We start from the raw sequence: 20,069 nt of genomic DNA, 5'->3' as shown, positions 1-20,069 counted from the left end.
GAAGTAGACTAAAATTAACAATTCGGCTATCTTGGATAGTCCGCCATATTGGATTTAGAATGACGTCACATTATTTCCCAAGTTGCTTTCAAGAAGCCCTTTCATTTGATACCCGTAATGTACAAGTGCATCAAAAATAACTATTCTGTTACTTTGGATGGTTCGCCATATTGGATTTAGAATGACGTTACACTATTTTTCCAGTTACTCTCAACAAGCCCATTCATTTGATACCCATATTATAGAAGTTCATGAAATATAACTATTCCGCCATCCTGGATGGTCCGCCATACTGTATTTAGAATGAAGTCACAAACCTTATCGTGCATTTTCATCCAAACCAAACGTGTATACAAAATTTCAGCTCAATCGTACGAACATACCTTTCATTATATGAAAGCACAAAAAACTTGAATCGTGTCAATTCTATTGGATTTCAAGTGATGTCACATTATTTTTCTAATTGTTCTCGGCAAGATCTTTCATTTGATACCCATATTGCAGAAGTGCATAAATAATAACTATTCCGCCATCTTAGATGTTCCGCCATATTGGATTTAGTATAACGTCACATTATTTTTAGAGTTACGGTCAACGACCCATTTCATTTAATATCTATATTGTAGAAGTAGACCAAATAGATACTCGGCTATCTTCAATTTCCTCCATATGGGATTTAGAGTGACATCACATTATTTTTCGAGTTGCTCTCAACGAGTCCTTTCATTTGATACCCATATTGTAGAAGTACATTAAAAATAACAATTCCGCCATCTTGCATGGTCCGCCATATTACATTTAGAGTGACGTCACATATTTTATCGTGCATTGTCATCCAAAGTAAACGTGTATATAATAAAAATCAGCGTAACACCGTATCCTGCATTTTAAAAATAAATATTTTCCTAACCGATACTTGTTCCTTTTTTATCACTATTATCATAGTCATTAAATATTTATTATTTTCACGCAATGCTTCAAGGATTCGGCGGAAAATTGGGAACTGGAATATTTTATAGGTTCCCAAGTTCCCTTTACCTACCCTGCTATATGTGAGGTGAAAAAGCTCTTTTCCGCTTTAAATATTACCATACCAACAACTTGTTTAAATAAACAAAATGTAAACATAGAGCCGTGTGCGCGGACCCCAAAAAGAGATTTCCTGACCGCTGATATTGCTAGCAATTTGAAGGCTTACCCCACAGACCTAGTTCAAACAAGTTACTGAAATGTTTACAATTTACACTGTAATACCTGGTACCTGATCATTTCCCGCAATACGGGATATTTAACGGGATTAAACGAAGTTCCGTGTAGGCGACGTCACGCTTATACGCGGTAACGGTCGAATAAAAAAATATGTTTTTCTCACAAACGTGGGTGAAGTGTCAATACACTCTAATAATGTCGATCGGTCATATATTGGTATATAAATAAAAAATAGAATTATAACAATTACATATCTATATTATTAGAAAAGTTTTTATTATTACATAGCTTAAGCATATAAAGTAAAAACAAAAGTTAGCGCCAGTAATAGAGGCATAGAGCTAAAGCTAGAAAGAGGACCGTGGCAGTCGAGGGGTCAACAGTGTCCCCGCTGTTGCAGAGGTCGTTGAAGCATTGACAGACAGTGCCCAGGTGGTCGCTGTTATCATCTTTGTAGCAATCTGCTTTCTCGCTGCGCACCCAGCCGCAACCACGTGTCACCCTCACTTCGGACTCTCGGTGGGGATGAAATACTGAAAGGGTATAAATAATATATGTAATGACTTTTTAGCTTTACTTGATTTTTATGTATTAAAAGAATCATGTCAATCAAATGGCATTTGCAATTTTGGATTGAGAGAAAAGAACTGTCAAGAAATATCGACATATAAGTCTCATATTCTATGCTCTCTCCTTATGTTTACAAGATAAAAATGATCTTCACGTGTTTACACAAAAGTATTACTTTTTTCTTATTTTTGTATTGGTTGGTAGTCTTGTATATGGAAAATATGAAAATAAATATTCCACGGGAATTTTTTCAATCCATTTGATCGACTGCGACAAAGCTCAAAAGGAGGGTTATGTTTGTAGCGCGTATGTATGTATGTCCGTTCCTTTGTTTCCTCGTAACTATTAAACTAGTCAATCGATTTTAATAAAATATATGTCGTTGGATTTGTATTGATGACGCAAGTAATACTTTAATTTAGTTTATACAACCAAATTTCCTGTTGTTGTCACATAATTAGACTTTATATTATGTAATTAAGTTATATTAAACTCACTTGTCTGTACAATTTTCCTGCAGAAGAAATTGTATGAAATGGCATTAGGTATAGCAGTATTGCAATCCACTATCGGTATGATGCGCGAGCGCACCTCCTCATCGTATACATTGACGTCCAGGCAGGCACTGTTGTTAGCACTGTTGCAGTAGTAGCAGTTTATACTGGTAGCTGAAAATTGTGAAGCAATTATTAAATTTGTTTTTGTTTGGTTAAACGCGAAAATCTCGGAAACTACAGGTTCAAATTGAAAAGTTCTAGTTGTATTGTATTGAAGATCAATTTATAGAGGTGTAGGCTATTACGTTACGTTTCCTTGTGACCCACTATACTTATCAGTAAGTGGTGATATCTAATTTTCATAATACTTTTAATATTTTTAACTAAATATGTTTTTGAGTAATTTGATTGCAGTAAAGTAACAAACTGCTATATTACTATACTACTATTATGACTCTATAATATCTGATATCTATCTTTCTAATATAAGATTAATTTCTTTAAATTTATTTATTGCAAAACACCTCGAAAAAACTAAATACAACACATATATAGACATATTATGTATTTGAGAACAAAAACTATTCAAATACTCACATTTGTATACCAGTGAGAGAAATATTGCTAGGCAGCAGAATATTTGATTTAGCGAAGTCATATCTGAAAAAGATAATAAAAGAAAAAAAAGGAAATTAAAAAAAAAGATCTCTTAATTATTCCTTATTAATCCTTGCACGTTTATAATATCTCTTAACTACTTAGTACATTATTCTTAGATAATAATTTATACACATTAATCTCATAGGATATTTATTTAATTTGAATTTAAAACAAAAAATAAAAGTATACTAAAGATTAATTATTATCGTAACAATTATTATGTAACACATTTAATATCTATTGAAGTAGAAGAAGTATTAGAAACTTAACAAAATGTATATATTTTTTTATTATTTTCAAAATATTGTTGAAACACTTAAACGTTACATCCAATTATGTTTTACTAATATATATTTAATTTTCACTAAATTAAGTTAAAAATAAACTTTACCAATAATTAAATTGTAAGGACAATCGCTCTGAACGGCGTAATTTGTATCTACTGGTCAGCAGTACATGAGTGATATCGTAAGTTATGCTGTTAGAATATACTGGCACGGTGAGGTCTTGATACTTGGTGTTTTCTTATAAACTACTTTTGTAGTTATTTTAATTTTTCTATGTTAAACTAAACTACTTTTAACACGAATTCCAAGTGTTAAGATGCACTTGGAATTCATGATCCCATACTCCAATTTAAAAATTATTAGAAAGCCACATTGAGGTTTAGGTGCGATTTTTCAAAAGGAAATCTTAAAAAGAGGCCAGTCGTGAAAGTGTACTGTAAACGCGACTGCTTTTGGATACGATTCCCACTCGAGGAAATGAAATATTTATTGACATTTATATTTTAATTTCTACGTTCTAGTATCGAATCGAAGCGTGGCGTTGAGCTCCACCACTCAACAAGCAATGTCTCTACATTGCATTCGGCGGAAAATAGAGAAAGGAGTGTTTTAACACTAGGTTCCCTCTGATTACACTGCTGTGTGCGGGATACAGCATGATAAATTAAATTAAAAAAACTGATAGAACAATACTAATGTCAAGACACTAAATCTACCAGACAGGAGAAATGATAATAATTCAGTCTTCCGAGTGAGAATCGAATCCGAACGCTTACATGAAGACGAAATACAAGAAAAAATTGGTTATACATATAAATTTTATTAATTATTATCAATTATTAATTAGTTTTAATAAACCATATAGTACAAATCTCAAGAGACCTAAATTACCAATAGAACTCCCTTATCAGTTGTTTGCGACCTATAACGACCTCACTTCGATTGAATATACATAATTATGTATCTTAATAAAATTACATACATTTACATAACTATATTATACTAATTATTTTAGTTTAACTAACTTATTTACTACTATATTACAAATTTGTAAAATTTATTGATATTGGTTTTTACGCAATTTTAGCTTTTTTTTATGAACTAAAAGCAGATAATGTGTTTCCCGCAATTACCCTAAGATATAAAGAAAAACTTATACTTCGAATAGATAATTGGTATTTCAAATCACACAATCATCATGATTCTCTTTTTGTTCAAATTGTTAAAAATTCTTGAAATTTCTCATTTTCATATTGTCTATTAAACATGCATTTTTTTATGCCTTATTTTTTTATTTTGATTATATTATAAAATGTAAATAGATTAACAAATTAGCAACAGCAAGTGTGCTCTTAATATGCTGCTATCTAAAGATAATAATCCAGTTCCTGCAACACGATCGCTTTCACTTCATACGGCTTCGGAATTGTATAGAACTTGCAAATTTTGATACTTTGTACTATTATTGGGTAAAAAAAACTAAAAAAAAAAGCATACACAAAAACGACAACCATTTTAAAGATTTTATTAATGTCATCTAGGCATAGGCTTATTGAATAAAAATGAAAATATATTTATTCAAAAAACAACTCAAGGCCCCGGCGAGATTCGAACTCGCGATCTCCTGTTTACTAGACAGGCGCTTTAACCAACTAAGCCACGGCGCCGATGGTCATATTGTGTGAAAAATTGACTCTTAACCATGTTTGCTGGTCACTTACTTATATGGTTACTATTGCTACGCTAGCGGATTCGCCCGCGTGGACAACGCGATTATGGATCTCCCGTTATTTCCCGTTTTGGGGGGTAATAGCACAAAAATACAATTTTTAATAATTAAATTTGTTTTTAAATGCTTTATATTCTCAATTTCAATTTAAAATATGCAAATATTAAAGCAGTCGTGGAACAGCGACATCTCATATATGGACCGTTTATTTTGAGAGTGGTGTAAGTCCATTTTCTTTTGTGTCGAGAAAATTAAAGGTTAGCATATTTGTTGATTTAAAAATATAGGCAAATCATATGAGGTCTGGCATTGTTTCTATTGTTTTATCAACATTTAATTTGTTTATATAAATTTGTTTTTGGCTAATTAGACTACGATAACACATATTTATGTGCTGTAAATGGACTTACACCACTTTCAAAATTAGACAATTGTAAAAATCGTTTAATTTCAATTTTGAAAAATCAAATATCGCGAAAAATATACTTCATTTTAATATAATTTTGTTTACAAATACGCATAACAACACATAAAATTTTATTTTAGACGTAAATTACATTGTCATTCAAAGAATTTACTTATTCTCTGCATGTGGTAGTGTTTCAAAATATGCATGATGCACCGGAGGTATATAGGATAGGTGCTGCTTCATGTCTTTATATTTTTCGTACGTAATGGGTCTGGCATTTTAGAATTATTCACATAATATCACACGTAATCCTATAAATATTATAAGTCTGAAAGTTTGTAAGTTTTTTTTTTGGGTAAAGGTATCGCCAAAAGTACGTAATACATTGGCTTCAAATTTAATAGAGCTAGAGTATGAATTGGAATAGTACATAAGCTACATTGTATTTAAAAATTCAACTCCTAAATAATATAAAACTAGGAAAATATTAATAAGATTGCGGATTTTTCTGCAAAAACATGGCACTACTGTTGTTTTTGTTGTTTTTTTAATTCGGCAAAATACGGGCAAAGATACAGAGTCATACAGCCTTGTCGTATTTATTTTCTTCTCACAGGTTATGCGCTGTACATTTTCTAACACATTTCTCTATTTTTTTAATATCTATCTTTTAACTTACGTGTAGTGGAAACACGGAGGGGAAACAATGCAAATCGTCCACGGGTGAAATCGCGGGACACAGCTAGTATAAAATAAATGAAAAATAAAAAAAAAAACACTGCTCGGCATCCATCTCCTATGCCACCTACCTCTGTCAATTGGACTTACACCACTTTCATAATCGATGATTATGCAATTTCATTTACCGACCGATTTTAAGTTGTACAAAACATGGGATTTTTTTAATAAATTAAACACGGACTAGTTATATATAAAAAAATTACATTAAATTAAGCATGAATAACGTGATAACTCAATTTTCTTAAAAAATGGACTTACACCACTTTCAAAATAAACGGTCCATATGTGTGATCTGACTATAAGCGAGATAATTGTGGGTTCGACTTCCACTCAGGAGAATGAATAATTATTCATGAAGACAAAGAGCGGCAGTATTTTCCGCTAGTTAAAACGCAAGTGAGTGGATAACAGAGTGTCTTAACACTAGGTTCTATCTGTCTAACCTGCTATATGAGGAAACAGCGTAAAGCTACAAAATCATAAAGTAGATTTGTTGATTGTGTATTATTCCTATTATAGATATGAGACTACCCAATTTAAAATACCTAAACCAGCCGTCGAATCCCCAACAATATTCGACTAATACATTTCCAGATAACTGCATCGCTTCGATCGTTATGGTCAGTAGTCAGCAGTTAGTACAAAAACACTCCCCATAGACTAATTCTATAGAATAATTACTCTTGTTGGTCATTTACAGTCAACACTGCTGGTGTCTAATGACGTTAATAACTACACGGTGCTAAGTAACCACAATACTTTTAAGTGCATTCAACAAATGTAAAACGAATTGCTCATAAATAAGGAAACGTATAGTATTTTAGTTTGGTTTTCCTTGCGGTCTTAAAAAAGATAATTTTTTTTCGTCACGCTCAAACCATAACTTTAAATAGTGCTTGATATACTAAGATATATAAGACGTTATTCTAAAAATAAAATATAACTTTATTTTGTCCACGTATGAAATAAGTCAAAAAAATTAGTCATACCAATTAATTTATTTTCATATTCATTCATTCATTCGTAGATCAGGGACTAATGTAATATTAAAAATGCTACTAATAATTACATATTTTTCTGATCTGATTAAACAAAGTCTAATAACCATTAGAAAAAATTCTAATTTAGCTGAAATCGAAAAGCAGTAGTCTTCCATTATATAAATCTATTATTATAAATATCTACTAATTATCAATATTTTTTATATATAATATATTTTTCTAAACAAACAAACTTACAAGCTATACTCACATCTTTACGGTGTATTTGTATGTTTATTACATTCGCTCCTCTTAGTATCACTTCGAACTTAACATTCAGTTACAAAGCTCAAGCAGTCAACGTTGTACGCCAACGAAATAACTTTCACTAAAAGAAACTAAAACTTTGACAATGTCGAAATTGAGAAACAAAAACAAAAGGAAAATCCATTTCATTGGTAAAAGTAAAAATAATTTTCAGGATCAATATTTTCGAGATTACTATTTGAAAGATTTCAAATATATCGGTCCAGAAGTTTTGGGCGAGAAAAAGAACAACGACTCATTTAGATCTAAGGGTTGTACATTGTTCGTGAAGATGTGGTTACGGGAAGTATTGAAGGGATTCAAACAATTCCTCTACGAAGGTTCCCTGCACGGTGTGAAGTGAGTTAGATTCATTAAACGCGACCGAGCGTTAATGTTCACGCGTGACGTACTTGATTGGGAACAATCGTTTGATACTATTTATGTAATCGAAGCAACTATGTATATTAATATTAGTAAATTCTTGTCTAATTTCCGAAATTTGTTTTAAAGTGACTATTATTATTTGTATATAAGGGGGGACCAAAATAGTATTTGAATGGGAGGGATGACCTAGCTTATAATTTTGTTTAGTTTCAATTATGCCTAACTTAATTTATGTAGGAGGTCCAAATCTACATCATACGTCAATCTAGTTTAACAATGCCCAACATTTGATCGACGACTTTGCGTCTCATGTGTCTCGTTTCTGACTAGAAACACAGAAAAAAAAGAAAAGTTTTAAAGCATGTCATATATAAAGTTAACCCATGTATACTACTAGCGACCTATACGCGGCTTTGCCTGCTTATATTTATTGTTATATTATACAAAATCTTTACATATTATTCTAATGTATAACTTATATTATTGAAGTTTTCATCTTAATCTGCTATGTAGTTCTTGTATGAAAGTAGAACAAACTTCCATGGTGACAAAACTTCACATTTATAATATTAGTAAGATATTATTTAAATTAAACATTATTGGAATAATTCTAGTACATCTTCGAGCCGACCTTCAGTCACAAGGAACGTATAACCTGGATTATCATCGTGGTAATCAGCATCAGCATCTGTGCTATGAACATCATTCAGCTATTTTGCAAATGGACCTCCACACCCTTCGTCAATGTGATCGACTCACTGCCAACTCCGATATGGGCTGTGCCCTTTCCAAGTGTAGTGTTATGTCCACATCTACATGTAAAATTGTCTTATAAAAATGTGACTCAACTGATTGGGTGAGATTATAAATAGTTTTACAGTTCGTAAAGCTTTCAGGCTGGTTTTCAACGCTCAAAAAGTAATTTAATAATGTAAAATATCTTAAGCAAGACGGACTTCTTTTAAGTAAAATTAAACCTATTTTACATTTTACATTTCCACCAAGACTTTTGTAGTTAGAGAATTTTGAGAAATGTTAGTGAATTTTTACAAAAAGAGAGGGCAGTTCTAGTTTTGAAGTGGTTCCGCGCGGTCGTGTATGTATTGAAGATTAAAATGTAAAACTCTTAATTTCATTCATAATATCACTTTCTTTGAATCTGTTTTTAACCGACTTCTGTAAAAAAAGGAGATTATCAATTAATTCTACTGTATTTTTTTAATCGTTAAAGTGTCCCTATACATGTATAACGCGTTTGAAGACAACCTTCACCAGTTAAGGAGTATCTAGGCAGTGCCCTATAGAACGCGATAGCGGTGGATTCGTGATTCAAGTTCAAAACAATCATACAATGTTTATTTTCACTACATTTGCTCCTTCAGAACAAAAAAAAGATATTATAATAAAGATTACTATTATCCATTTCAGGAAAGAGCGTTTTTTTGCATCCTTGGTGTGTCCTCAAATGAACGCAGAAGATGATAACTTTGTAAGAGCACGTCGATTGAATGCGATGGAAAATGAAAAGTTACAAACTTTTATTTTGGAGGTACATTGGCATTTATGATTAACAACAAAAAAAGTACATTTTACATACCCGATGTGATGTGTTTCTTCATAAGCTAGTACCTATATATTATATTGTTCTTCTTCTACCTGATATTTTTATGGCCTTCAAGATCCTCTGTGGTTAGGTAGTTCAGTAGTTCTCCTGCATCACAACATACAACCATCGCCCCCTGGTAAAACCCAAAATAATAAACACAATGAATAGCAAATAGAATATTGTTTCCACAGACGAATATTGCTATTTCTAATTAACAGGGATCCCCAGCATGTGCAGATTTGGTCGAAATGTGTTACTGGCGCTCAGGGTACGACGCTGGCCAAAATACGGCGAAATGGCTCAGAAAGGATTGCTGTGATAAGCTTTTAAAACCTATTTTCACTGATTATGGACTCTGCTATACTTTTAACAGCCTACCTTTGAATGGAATGTAACGTATAATTGCTATGTTTTTTATTTTTCTTACTAAACTGTACTAAAGATTACCAAATGTAACCAGGCCACCACCTTACAGGGTGTATCTCATGAACCGTGATAGTTAGTTATTAGTTATATACTCCCATACAACAGACATGAATTTTTATCGTTTTTAATATTCTGACTCGCACTTGGCCTGTTTTTTTCTTAATAGCGTTATGCTAGTAATATTAGTTTTCAGCCATAAAGAAAAACATCTACGTGCATGCAAATACTGTTCTATTCTTATAAAAAAGAAGTTTTTAATTAAAAAAATAAATTTTAAGGACAAACGAAACTGTACCCTGGCAAGAAAAATTCAACAATCTTACATCGTACGAGACTCTGGACTGGGATTTGGACAAGGGGTACCCAAAAGTATTTCCCCCAAAGTCGGGAACCCTACCATTTAGAGTCATGGCATCGGGTGAAGTAAATGGACTAGGAATTGAACTATATTTAAACACTTCTGACCATCAGTATGATTGCGATGGTCATAATGTGGGATTTAATGTACGTAAATAACATTATAATATTTTAATATATAGATATTGGCCTATAGGGTGGTGTGGTCTATTGGTTTATTATTAGCTGCTCTTGCTAATTGCGGTGTAGATTCGATTCTCAATTAGAAAAGATATTTTTGCTTTGATGACCTATCGTTCTAGATATGAGCGTCAATTGGCCTATATATTTTTTTTCAGATATTAATAAGTTCACCAACTGACCACGTCTATACTAGCACTATTCTACGACTGCCCATGGATCGTATGACTACTATCGAGGTGTCAGCTATCACATATAAAACTGATACGTCTTTACGAGCGCTATCTCCAGATCAACGCCAATGTTTCTTTCAAAACGAAAGGAAGTTACATTTTTATGAATCTTACACAGACAGCAATTGCAAATTGGACTTAAGAATACGGGAGACAATGGAAGAGTGCAAATGTGTACCTTATAACTGGCCTAGTAAGTATGAGATCAAAATTGATACTCAGAGACGTCAATTAAATTGTAACTGTCAATAATGAATATCTAGGTTTGTGTTTTGCTTTGTACGTTTCTAATTATTGAATATTAGTTGAATTATTATTTAATTTTATATGTAATTGATTATTTGATATTTTTGAGTTGCGGACGGTATGCGTCAGTTAGTATTATCGATATTCAACTAACGATAGACAACTATCGATATTCTATCGATATTCTATCGATAGTTGTCCGATAGTAGGACTATCGATATTTAAATCGATAGTATCGATATTTTCGATAGTATAGATAGTATCGATACTATTGAATTTCTAGGAAACGATAGTATCGATAGTATCGAACTATCGATTATTGTGAACTATCGATCGCATGCTAAGCTACAATAGTATCTTTCTCTTCACCAAAATATGAAAAAACAAAAGAAATGTAACAAAAATGTTTCTTGTTCTTTTCATTTCGTCTTGTAGCTTAAGAATCATATTCAATGCTTAAGAATCATATTCAATACTATCGCGAATTAGCATACAATCGATAGTCAAAAACAATCGATAGTATCGATACTATCGAAAATATCGATACTGTCGATTGTCCTATCGATCGCATAGGCTTTTTTAGATTAAAACTATCGATTGCGAAACAATCGATAGTTTCAGCATCTAGTATAAGGATACTTCGTTCGCCGAAAATAAATTAACATAATTAATTTACCGGCGAGATGAACATCATTTATTTTCCAAGTGGAAATCGAACCTAAATCCATCGTTTGCAACGCCCTCAGATTGCGCCACGAGGGTATCAAATAACAATGTCATATTATAAACTTTTATTACTCTACTACAGTGAAACTGATGAATGAATTTTTAAGCACATATAGAGTGCTTACTTACTAAACTGAAACGTAAACTTTCCACTGTCTTAAATTCTCTTATATATTCTTATTTTTTTTTAGGAAAACACATCTGGAGTCCCATTTGTTCAACAAAATTAGATTTCCAATGTGTCTCTAAAGTAAAAGGTAAAGTACTAAGTTGTAATGTCTATTACCAATATAAATAAAATATTCTGTTAAAATAAAAAAAAGGAAAATTGGTTTGTTGCTCCTTAGTTTGAAAAACACTTAGATCTAGAAAATAAATAACAATTAAATATTTATATTATGTCCTCATTAACCATCGAATACTATTTAAATGAGAGAATATTATTGAAATGAGAGAATGGGGAATGGAGTGTCTTACCACCAGGTAGGGACCTGACCTGCCTACCCTTCTATGTGCGGGATATAGCGTGAAGCTGATTAAATGAGATAAAGGTATAAGCACAATTCGACTGTACATACTTTTTTATGTTTGTTACCTCAGAACTATTGACTGGGCTATTCTTTTTTTTATTTCAAAGCTAGTAAGTACTTCCCGTGTGGTTCCATTTAATTCGATCCATTTATGATAATATTACTATAGGAAATATTATATTCCTATAGGAAAGGATACATTTCAGTGGAAGTAAATTGTTAATAAACATTACAGAAAGAGTCGGTGAACAGCTCATATACGCTTACTACGCGGACAGTGAGGAGCAGAGGCAGCCGCACCAGCACCCCACATCCTGCTACCCTGCGTGCAACGACGTCTTGTACTCCTCACAAGTGTATTACTCAGATTTGGTAAAAGATCCAGGAAATGGGAATTCGGATTTTGGAAATAATAATACGTTAGTTAATAAGTTTTCCAAATATATTTTTTTCAGCTTCTCACTGCATCCCGTATGTAGATGGGTAGTAAGAGGTAGCCTAATATTTTTATATAGATATTTTTGTCTTTTAGATATAGGTATTAGCTCGAAAAATGTTAAGTGGTATCTAGTTGTTTTTAAGTTTCTTTCCTATTTAATTACGTTTAAAAAAAAATACTTCACGTTGTATCCCGCACACAGCAGAGTAGGCAGAGGGAACCTAGTGATAAGATATTCCGTTCCCCACTTTCTACCGAATTCTGCAGACATTGCGTGTTGAGTGACAGAACTCAAGAACCGTTTAAAAAAAGTATTTCCATACATTTTTAACGTTTTCATTTATTAATAATTTCTCAGTTATAGATATAATAATATTAATCGTACTTAATAGATAAAATTTTCCTCACTTTTTTAGGGGAGAGCGAACTCATATTAATGTGCACTTCTATAACGACATGTTCCTGGGCCAACATCGCCACGCGCAATACGACGACTACTACTTTGCAGGTAACAAAAAATATAAGATAATGAAGCGCCGTCTGCCCACTCCCACTCGGGGAAAAACTTTTTTTAGAAGACGGCGTTAAGTTCCGCCGCGTTTTCAGGATAGGATGTATACAGGATAATATTATATTTTTTAAAATGATAATGTTATTAGTACATAAAACGAATAATTATTATATTAATATAACAAACATTTCAGGTGCGATCGGGGGTCTCCTCAGCCTGTTTTTGGGCTTCAGTATAATAAGTGTTGCAGAATTAGTTTACTTCGTTGTCTTAAAGCCTATTCATATTGCTTTTAAAGAAATTTATTATGAAAACCAATTATTTATAAAGAAATAAAACTGTACTTCTAGACTTCATAATAATATAATACGAGTATGTCGGTAGATATAGTTTTCATATAATTCTCATTTCTGTCTAAGGTACTTACTGCTTATTTCATTTTAATACATCTATAAGTAATTATTAAATTATTATAATACTTAAATGTCATAAAATTGTATACAAAACTTTTAATGTGTTTTTATTTGTTAAAGTATGTTTTTATTTGGAATAATCGACTAGCATTTTCACCGCTAGTGTTCTGTTCTATTTTTTCAATAGGTATGGTTTTCCAAACGTACCAGTAATCATCACTAGAGTTATAAAAACAGAGCTTGTATTTGTTGATTAATATTTTGGCAATATCTAACATTTTATTTAGATATCCTTAATACTTTGGAAATAAATAACCAAAAAATTGAAAACTAAACAAATGTTCACTTATTCCCCCTGGTAGTAAATTTAATATAGCGTACTATTTATCATTACATTTTTTATCTATATTTTATTCGATTAGTATGGAACAGTTAAATCATAAGGAGAACCGGGAGAACAGAGTCACTACTCTCTTCTTTATGACGTCGAAATGGAATAGATAAGGACAGGCAGCTAAATAGAAAAATATATTCACATTTTTCTAGGTGAGAACAAATTATACATAAGTATTTTATTTTCCCTATACACATTACTCCAGATTATGCAATAAGCGTAATGTAACTTTTGTGTATTAACCTTCATACTGTGTCTACTTGAAGCAAACTGTCATAATTTCATCACCAAACTTGTCAAATAATGGATATTTATTTAATATTCCGTAGTTTTAATTAAATTAAGGCACCATGTTCTGCGAAGATGCATGCCTTGGAATTTCGAGTGGGCTAGATAAAATACGTAATATCAATGATTCCCTAAACGCAGATGTCGTAGAACAAGTAAACGAATCTCAAGAATTGGCTATGATAAGCACTTTCCTCAAAGAATCCAATGAATATCAGTACAAGAAGTGTTTAGAAGACAGGTAATGATGCAGTTTAAAGAAACTGGCAAACTCCTATTGGTAATATTGAGTTTGTTGGTTTCTTTCTATCATAACTATAAAATAAAAATAAGATAATAAAATAAAGTGTCTGTAATGTCTGATTTAATCAAAGATATATTAATCGTATAGGGATTTCCACAAAGGTTTCCATAACCCAAGAGAAGGAGCTATAAATGTGTATTAGGATTATTAGGATTATCTTATAAAAAAACCCATGTTATATTTTTAGATAATATTATGGAAACGCAAACATAGTCAATATTGTTTCATTTTTTTTGCTTCGGCACGTATCCCGCATATAAGGGAAGACAGAGGAAACCTAACTCCGTTCTCAAAAAGACATTTCGTTCCCCATTTTTCGCTGAATTATCGAGGCTTTACGTGTTGAGTGGCAGAACTCTACAGCGAGGAAATGAAAATATAAAATATTACATCACGTTTACAAGTACTAGTAGGTATAGTCGCACGCTGGTGCCCCTGCGCCAGTACCACCTCTTCCATGATTTGTTAAATTCACAGAATATCTGACGTGACATCTTGGAGATGGGTTTTAGAAGATTTGTCTAAGCGTTTGACAGAATCCACTGATGGCTTAAAATATGAACAAAATGCATTACAAGTTATTATTCAAAGAGTGAAAGATGAAATACATAATCACTCTCGAGAGGGAACCCGACCCGGCGCCATGTGCCCCTTGATAGATGCTCTGGAAAATGCTATAATAGATGTAAGAGACCTATCTCAATAGGTTGCTAGTTTAAATCCTATATGGATGAATTTTAGAACATGTTAATTCAATTAACAAAATATGAGACAAAAAAATATAACATTATTAAACTAATAACATTACTAATTTAATTAACTTTTTTTTTATTTAAGGAACTAAACTTTCTTAAAGAGCAAAAAAAGAACTTTGAAAGATTGATTTTGGAATTAGAAAAACAAACGCTAAGAACACAGAAAGTCAAGAATAGAATAGAAGCTGATATAGCTCTTAAGTCACAAGCCTTACAAATAGAAGAGACGTGTGCAAACAAGAATTATGAAAACGCTGTAGTTGACGAACTCAAAAAAAAGAAGTAAATCTGTTTTTCTATTTTATATCTTTTTATTTTTTCTTACAAAGTATAAAGCTGATGCAGCGGTATAGCTAAAAAAAGAAAAAATCTTTTCACGCCACCATCAGAATAATTTCCCAAGTTGCTTAGTTATTGAAAGGATATACGGATTTCATATAAATGAACATCATATTACCTCAAATTATAATAAAACATATTTTTTACTTTACAGAGGCTTTCCCATGTCCCGTTGGGTAAAGCGATGTGCAGCTCTAAAAAGAAGTGGTTTAAAAGCGCTCTGTAATGGTTTAACGACAAGGCAACAGGTAGATAAACTTATATTCCTTCTGAATAGGTGTTCTTCCCTTTTAAAGAAAATAAGGAAAAATCATGTTCATTCTTAATGCCTTAATGATTATCATCATCATAGTCATTCGGAGGCCACCGTGGCGCAACCTGACTTGACTATATGTCTGTATACACGACTATATAACACGTTGTGGGTTCGATTTCCATTCAGGAGAATGAATTATTTTCATTTACTCGCTGGTAACAAAACAAAGCGCGGTCTTGAGATCTGCCATTCAACATGAAATATCTCAAAATTTAACAGAAGTGGGAAACGCAGCGTCTCAACATTAGGATTCGTCTACCTTGTATAGAAACGTGAGATCTTACCACCCAACTTTCAATAGAAAATATATCTAAATTAATTGAAAGTGAAATTAATAGCTTCTTTTAGGCCAAAAACTTAAGCTGTACCACCCTTAATTATTTATATATTTTATCAATTTATTTTTAGGTACGAGGAGCTCGAGTGCAATTATCAATATCAGCACAAGCGCATGGAGCCAGGATTGATGCAATGCTTCGAAGGCGTCTGCATACAAATATGTTTAAGATTCAAGATTTGAAATGGCAGAGAGAAGAGGTGATAATCATATTTTTATCTCGATTCTATTGAAAAATACTCTGTTCCTCATATTTCGTTCCTATATCCTGCCTTTACTTAGCAATATAAAGAGTATAAAGAAGGAATATTTTGTTCTAATTCCGTTCTTTAAGGTTGGAACCTTTTTAATTTAAATTCAAATTCAAAATATTCTTTATTCAAATAAACTTATAATAAGCACTTTTGAATCGTCGAATGAACATATGAACAAAAAGCTACCATCGGTTCGGAAGGCAGTTCTGCTGAGAAGAGCCGGCAAGCCTCAACAGTTGCTCTTTTCAAAATCAATGGTACAATCTATTACATTAACTGGCAGCTAGATTTTAGATACCTAATAACTATTTAGCGTACAATAAGACTGACCCATTACTTAATTGAGTGTAACTTTACAAACACTCACAGGCACTACGAGATTATACGTCCTTAGAACAAGAATTGCTATTAGCAGAGAAGACACTAATTGAAGTAATGGATCAAGAACGTGTAGCTGAGGCCAGGTTCAATGACCGCGCCCAACGGCCCAGCCAGGAGTTGGCGAAAGATGACGTAAATCGCAAATTAAGACAAGAACAAACTCAGCTCAAAACATTTGGCAGGCAAATACGGAATAATATTAAGAGAATTAGGTAGATTTAAAATTATGTTATTAATATATATAATAAAAATTGATTCATTCATTTAGTGAAATTAATACCACTTATTCAATATAAGTAAGTAATTCACAAATAAGTACCAATATCCTAATTCACTTAATATAAATTATGATTTTTTTAGCCATCTACAGAACAGTTTGAGTGACGCCATATCCCAAATAGATTGTTATGTAGAAGATTTGACCCAAGTAATAAATTTGGATGAAAAAAGAATTCGTAATAGAGAGGGCGAAGTTCCTAACGAAAATGTGACGGAGATGGAGAAGTCTTCACCTAGCAGATCTCCTGACAATAATTCTCTTTCTGTAATAAAAGAAGAGGATGAAGATGATTATCCATTTAACTATTGAATCTCTATGTTAACTGAATCTCTTAAATAGAAAATAAATTACTTTTTTTAGATAAAATATAAAAAATATTTTTAAAGATTTGCGGTAATGATAATAATATTTAACTATTCTAACAGGCCTTCGTGTTCCAGGGGGACAAGCGTGAGACTGTAAAAGCGGTGGTTGTGGGTTCGATTCTCAGTCGGGGGAATGTAATATTTAATATTTTCATGTCGTCGGTTTGGTTGTTGTGCCACTCAACACTCAACACTCAACGCTCTATACTTACTTACCTCAAGAATTCAGCGGTGTCTTACGTTCGCAGCACCAGTTACATGCATACGCACGTAACACTAGGTGGCCCAGGATCCTGCCATACTCATTTACAGCAAGAAGTTAAGAAAATAATAATATGCAGCTATATTTTTCACAATGCAAAATATTTTGAAGAATGTTTTAATACACATACTACATGTTAAAAATTTTCTTTCTACAAAATTATATTGTCATTATTATTTACGAGGCTTATATAGCGAGTTTTATTGTACTGTATGATATGAAAATTATAGTAATAGGGTATATTTGTAAAAAAGGTGATCATGCTTATATAACAGGCTAATTGACACCAGTTACGCTGCTGTGTTTATGATTTAAATTTTTCAAGTATTTCAGTTTTTTTTAAATAATCCAATCTTTCTAAAATATCTGAAACATCTGCTGGACATACTTTCCACTGGAATTTGAGACTTGCCAGAACTGAAGAAATGAAAATAATTTAAATATATACATTTCTTATTCAGTTTACAGCCAGTTTCACTGCACTATGAAACCATCAATTATAAAATATATTATCATTAAGCGAAAAACTTAAAATTTTTAAAATGTAAATTAAAGGCTGATACATTTTTTATAATTTATTGCAGAATGAAACAATCTAAACATGAAATTAGGGAATTGTGACGATTGAATGATAATATAATTCACAAAGCTAAATGTTTAATTACACTCAAATATATGATTTTCTTTAACAATATTTCATAATTTTGAATAAAAAATTATTGAACACATTGTAACTTAAATTTCTAATTAAAATAAATATTTAAACATTTTATGTAACTCACTCTATGGAATAAATTATACATGTTTTTAAAATCTAGTGTATATTTATTTTTATTGAAATGTATATTTCAGATATTTCAATTTAACAACAAGCATTAAACTCTGATACACCAATGTTAGTAAGGAATGTTTTTGAATGTGATATAATTTGTTCTATAAAGAAATTTATACAATATTTATGACTATATTTAATATGAATATTATATATGTAGAAATATAATATAGATTTAAACTATCTACTCCACATCTTATAAACAATGTAACATTATATGTCAATTTGTCCTAATATAATAATTAGACAAATCAAAGACCTTTTTATTGTTAGTTTTACAATGTACAGTTTACAAAATAGAGATTTTAGACAATACAAGTTATATTCTTAACACAACATTTAATAATATTATAATTATTTCCTAAATTAAGCATAAACATAGGAAATAAAAATTAAAAAAAATCCTAAGGCAGACACATCTTGCATATAGAAAATATAATTAAAGCCTGATAGAGATTTAAATAAGCTGTATCTAAATTTGCTAGTTGCATTAACTAAATTTATTTAAGTGTGCATCACTATTGACATGTTCCTCAATACTTTGCATATTGCAGGGAATTTCCTTTTGGCATTTATTGCAATATGCATTTTTCTCATCTTCTAATCTGAGAAAATCTTGAACTGAAACATCCTGAGCTGAAATGAGATCTATGAGGTCCATAAACCAATCTATGTGAGATTGAGATTCATCAATGTGTTGCAAAATGCCCCTTGCAGAATTAATGACATATTCACCACATACTTTGCACCACGCTTCTTCATCGTCATCACCAGCAAATATTCCGTTGATTGGCCTCAGTTTAGCAGCGACGTTATTTCGATGTGTCATTTGGTTTACATGGTCTTCAATATTTTGTAGAGTGCAATACATTTTGAATTGACACGCTTCACAGTTTATTTCGTCGCTTTCGCAAGCCAAGTATGCGTGGACATTAATAAATTCGCCCTCTATCAAGTCGTCGATGGCCGCAATCCAGTTCGCATGATCTTCGGTTTCGATGTGAGAAGCAATCGAGTCTTCTTCTCCGAAATGTAAATCACAAGGCCTACAATATAACTGTTCATTATCGTACATCAGACCGTGTTCAGCCATTATATCTATGTATTCTTTATGTTTAGTTCCGTTTATATGCTCTTCAATACATTTGTTTGCTTTCGGAATAAAAACTCCGCAAAATACACAACGCATTCGCGTTTTTGAGTTAGCCACTACCCCATATAAGAGACCTGTCTTCATTTTTAGCTTTTATTCTCCCTATGAACTTTTATTATGTTTCACAACTTATAATTTCGTTTTCGTAATTTCTGGCAAAAAAATTGTTTGAAGTTTGAATGATTTAACTTGAGAAGTGACATTGACATCTACTTGGAAATTCCAAGTAATTGTCAATGTCAGATATTGTAAAAACAGAAATGCCTATGAATGAGTAAATTTAAACTAAGTACTTCATAAAAAATAAATTATTTAAATTAAAAATAAGTCTAATGTGATGTAGAAAGTTATTATAAAAATTATACAC

At 31.8% G+C, this 20,069-nt stretch overlaps 4 protein-coding genes and 1 non-coding gene across 5 annotated transcripts; 2 read left to right on the top strand and 3 right to left on the bottom strand.

The window, feature by feature from the left end:
* Positions 1–1,446: 1,446 nt before the first annotated feature.
* Positions 1,447–3,415, bottom strand: LOC146533131 (uncharacterized). The gene is made up of 4 exons (XM_085196486.1): positions 3,328–3,415; positions 2,874–2,936; positions 2,277–2,447; positions 1,447–1,742 (listed from the first exon to the last, which is right to left on the bottom strand). Exons 2-4 carry the CDS (start codon positions 2,932–2,934, stop codon positions 1,525–1,527), a joined length of 450 nt encoding a protein of 149 aa, XP_085052612.1. The 5' UTR covers positions 2,935–2,936; positions 3,328–3,415; the 3' UTR covers positions 1,447–1,524.
* Positions 3,416–4,816: 1,401 nt separating this feature from the next.
* On the bottom strand, positions 4,817–4,890 carry TRNAT-AGU (transfer RNA threonine (anticodon AGU)). Its single transcript has one exon. It is a non-coding gene; the product is annotated as a tRNA-Thr (tRNA).
* A 3,546-nt stretch (positions 4,891–8,436) lies between these two features.
* LOC146533129 (pickpocket protein 28-like) lies at positions 8,437–13,435 on the top strand. The gene is made up of 9 exons (XM_085196665.1): positions 8,437–8,631; positions 9,204–9,324; positions 9,600–9,772; positions 10,086–10,311; positions 10,503–10,770; positions 11,741–11,806; positions 12,315–12,510; positions 12,935–13,026; positions 13,223–13,435. The coding sequence occupies exons 1-9, from the start codon at positions 8,471–8,473 to the stop codon at positions 13,363–13,365; spliced, it is 1,446 nt and encodes a 481-aa protein (XP_085052791.1). The 5' UTR covers positions 8,437–8,470; the 3' UTR covers positions 13,366–13,435.
* A 706-nt stretch (positions 13,436–14,141) lies between these two features.
* Positions 14,142–18,262, top strand: LOC146533128 (uncharacterized). The gene is made up of 7 exons (XM_085196858.1): positions 14,142–14,365; positions 14,906–15,113; positions 15,266–15,465; positions 15,677–15,770; positions 16,247–16,375; positions 16,799–17,022; positions 17,171–18,262. The coding sequence occupies exons 1-7, from the start codon at positions 14,187–14,189 to the stop codon at positions 17,397–17,399; spliced, it is 1,263 nt and encodes a 420-aa protein (XP_085052984.1). The 5' UTR covers positions 14,142–14,186; the 3' UTR covers positions 17,400–18,262.
* Positions 18,263–18,279: 17 nt separating this feature from the next.
* LOC146533127 (uncharacterized) lies at positions 18,280–19,907 on the bottom strand. The gene has a single exon (XM_085196860.1). It carries the CDS (start codon positions 19,784–19,786, stop codon positions 19,040–19,042), a length of 747 nt encoding a protein of 248 aa, XP_085052986.1. The 5' UTR covers positions 19,787–19,907; the 3' UTR covers positions 18,280–19,039.
* Positions 19,908–20,069: the final 162 nt, after the last annotated feature.

The sequence above is a fragment of the Heliconius melpomene genome, chromosome 13 (assembly GCF_056956725.1).
Source record: "Heliconius melpomene rosina isolate 202511_hmr_F chromosome 13, ASM5695672v1, whole genome shotgun sequence".
In the NCBI taxonomy this organism is placed as follows: Eukaryota; Metazoa; Arthropoda; class Insecta; order Lepidoptera; family Nymphalidae; genus Heliconius; species Heliconius melpomene.
The sequence above is the reverse complement of the archived record's forward strand: the minus strand, read 5'-3'. Positions and strand labels throughout refer to the sequence as shown.

Bases quoted from the DNA above. Each gene is read 5' to 3' on its own strand.
- LOC146533131 (XM_085196486.1), bottom strand. From the start codon at position 2,934: ATGACTTCGCTAAATCAAATATTCTGCTGCCTAGCAATATTTCTCTCA. The intron at 2,448-2,873 runs GTGAGTATTTGA...CACAATTTTCAG, and splicing joins TCTCTCACTGGTATACAAAT to CTACCAGTATAAACTGCTAC. The intron at 1,743-2,276 runs GTGAGTTTAATA...ATACCCTTTCAG, and splicing joins CAGGAAAATTGTACAGACAA to TATTTCATCCCCACCGAGAG.
- LOC146533129 (XM_085196665.1), top strand. From the start codon at position 8,471: ATGAACATCATTCAGCTATTTTGCAAATGGACCTCCACACCCTTCGTC. The intron at 9,773-10,085 runs GTAACGTATAAT...ATAAATTTTAAG, and splicing joins AGCCTACCTTTGAATGGAAT to GACAAACGAAACTGTACCCT. The intron at 10,771-11,740 runs GTAAGTATGAGA...ATTTTTTTTTAG, and splicing joins TGTACCTTATAACTGGCCTA to GAAAACACATCTGGAGTCCC.
- LOC146533128 (XM_085196858.1), top strand. From the start codon at position 14,187: ATGTTCTGCGAAGATGCATGCCTTGGAATTTCGAGTGGGCTAGATAAA. The intron at 15,771-16,246 runs GTAGATAAACTT...ATTTATTTTTAG, and splicing joins GTTTAACGACAAGGCAACAG to GTACGAGGAGCTCGAGTGCA. The intron at 17,023-17,170 runs GTAGATTTAAAA...TGATTTTTTTAG, and splicing joins AATAATATTAAGAGAATTAG to CCATCTACAGAACAGTTTGA.
- LOC146533127 (XM_085196860.1), bottom strand. From the start codon at position 19,786: ATGAAGACAGGTCTCTTATATGGGGTAGTGGCTAACTCAAAAACGCGA.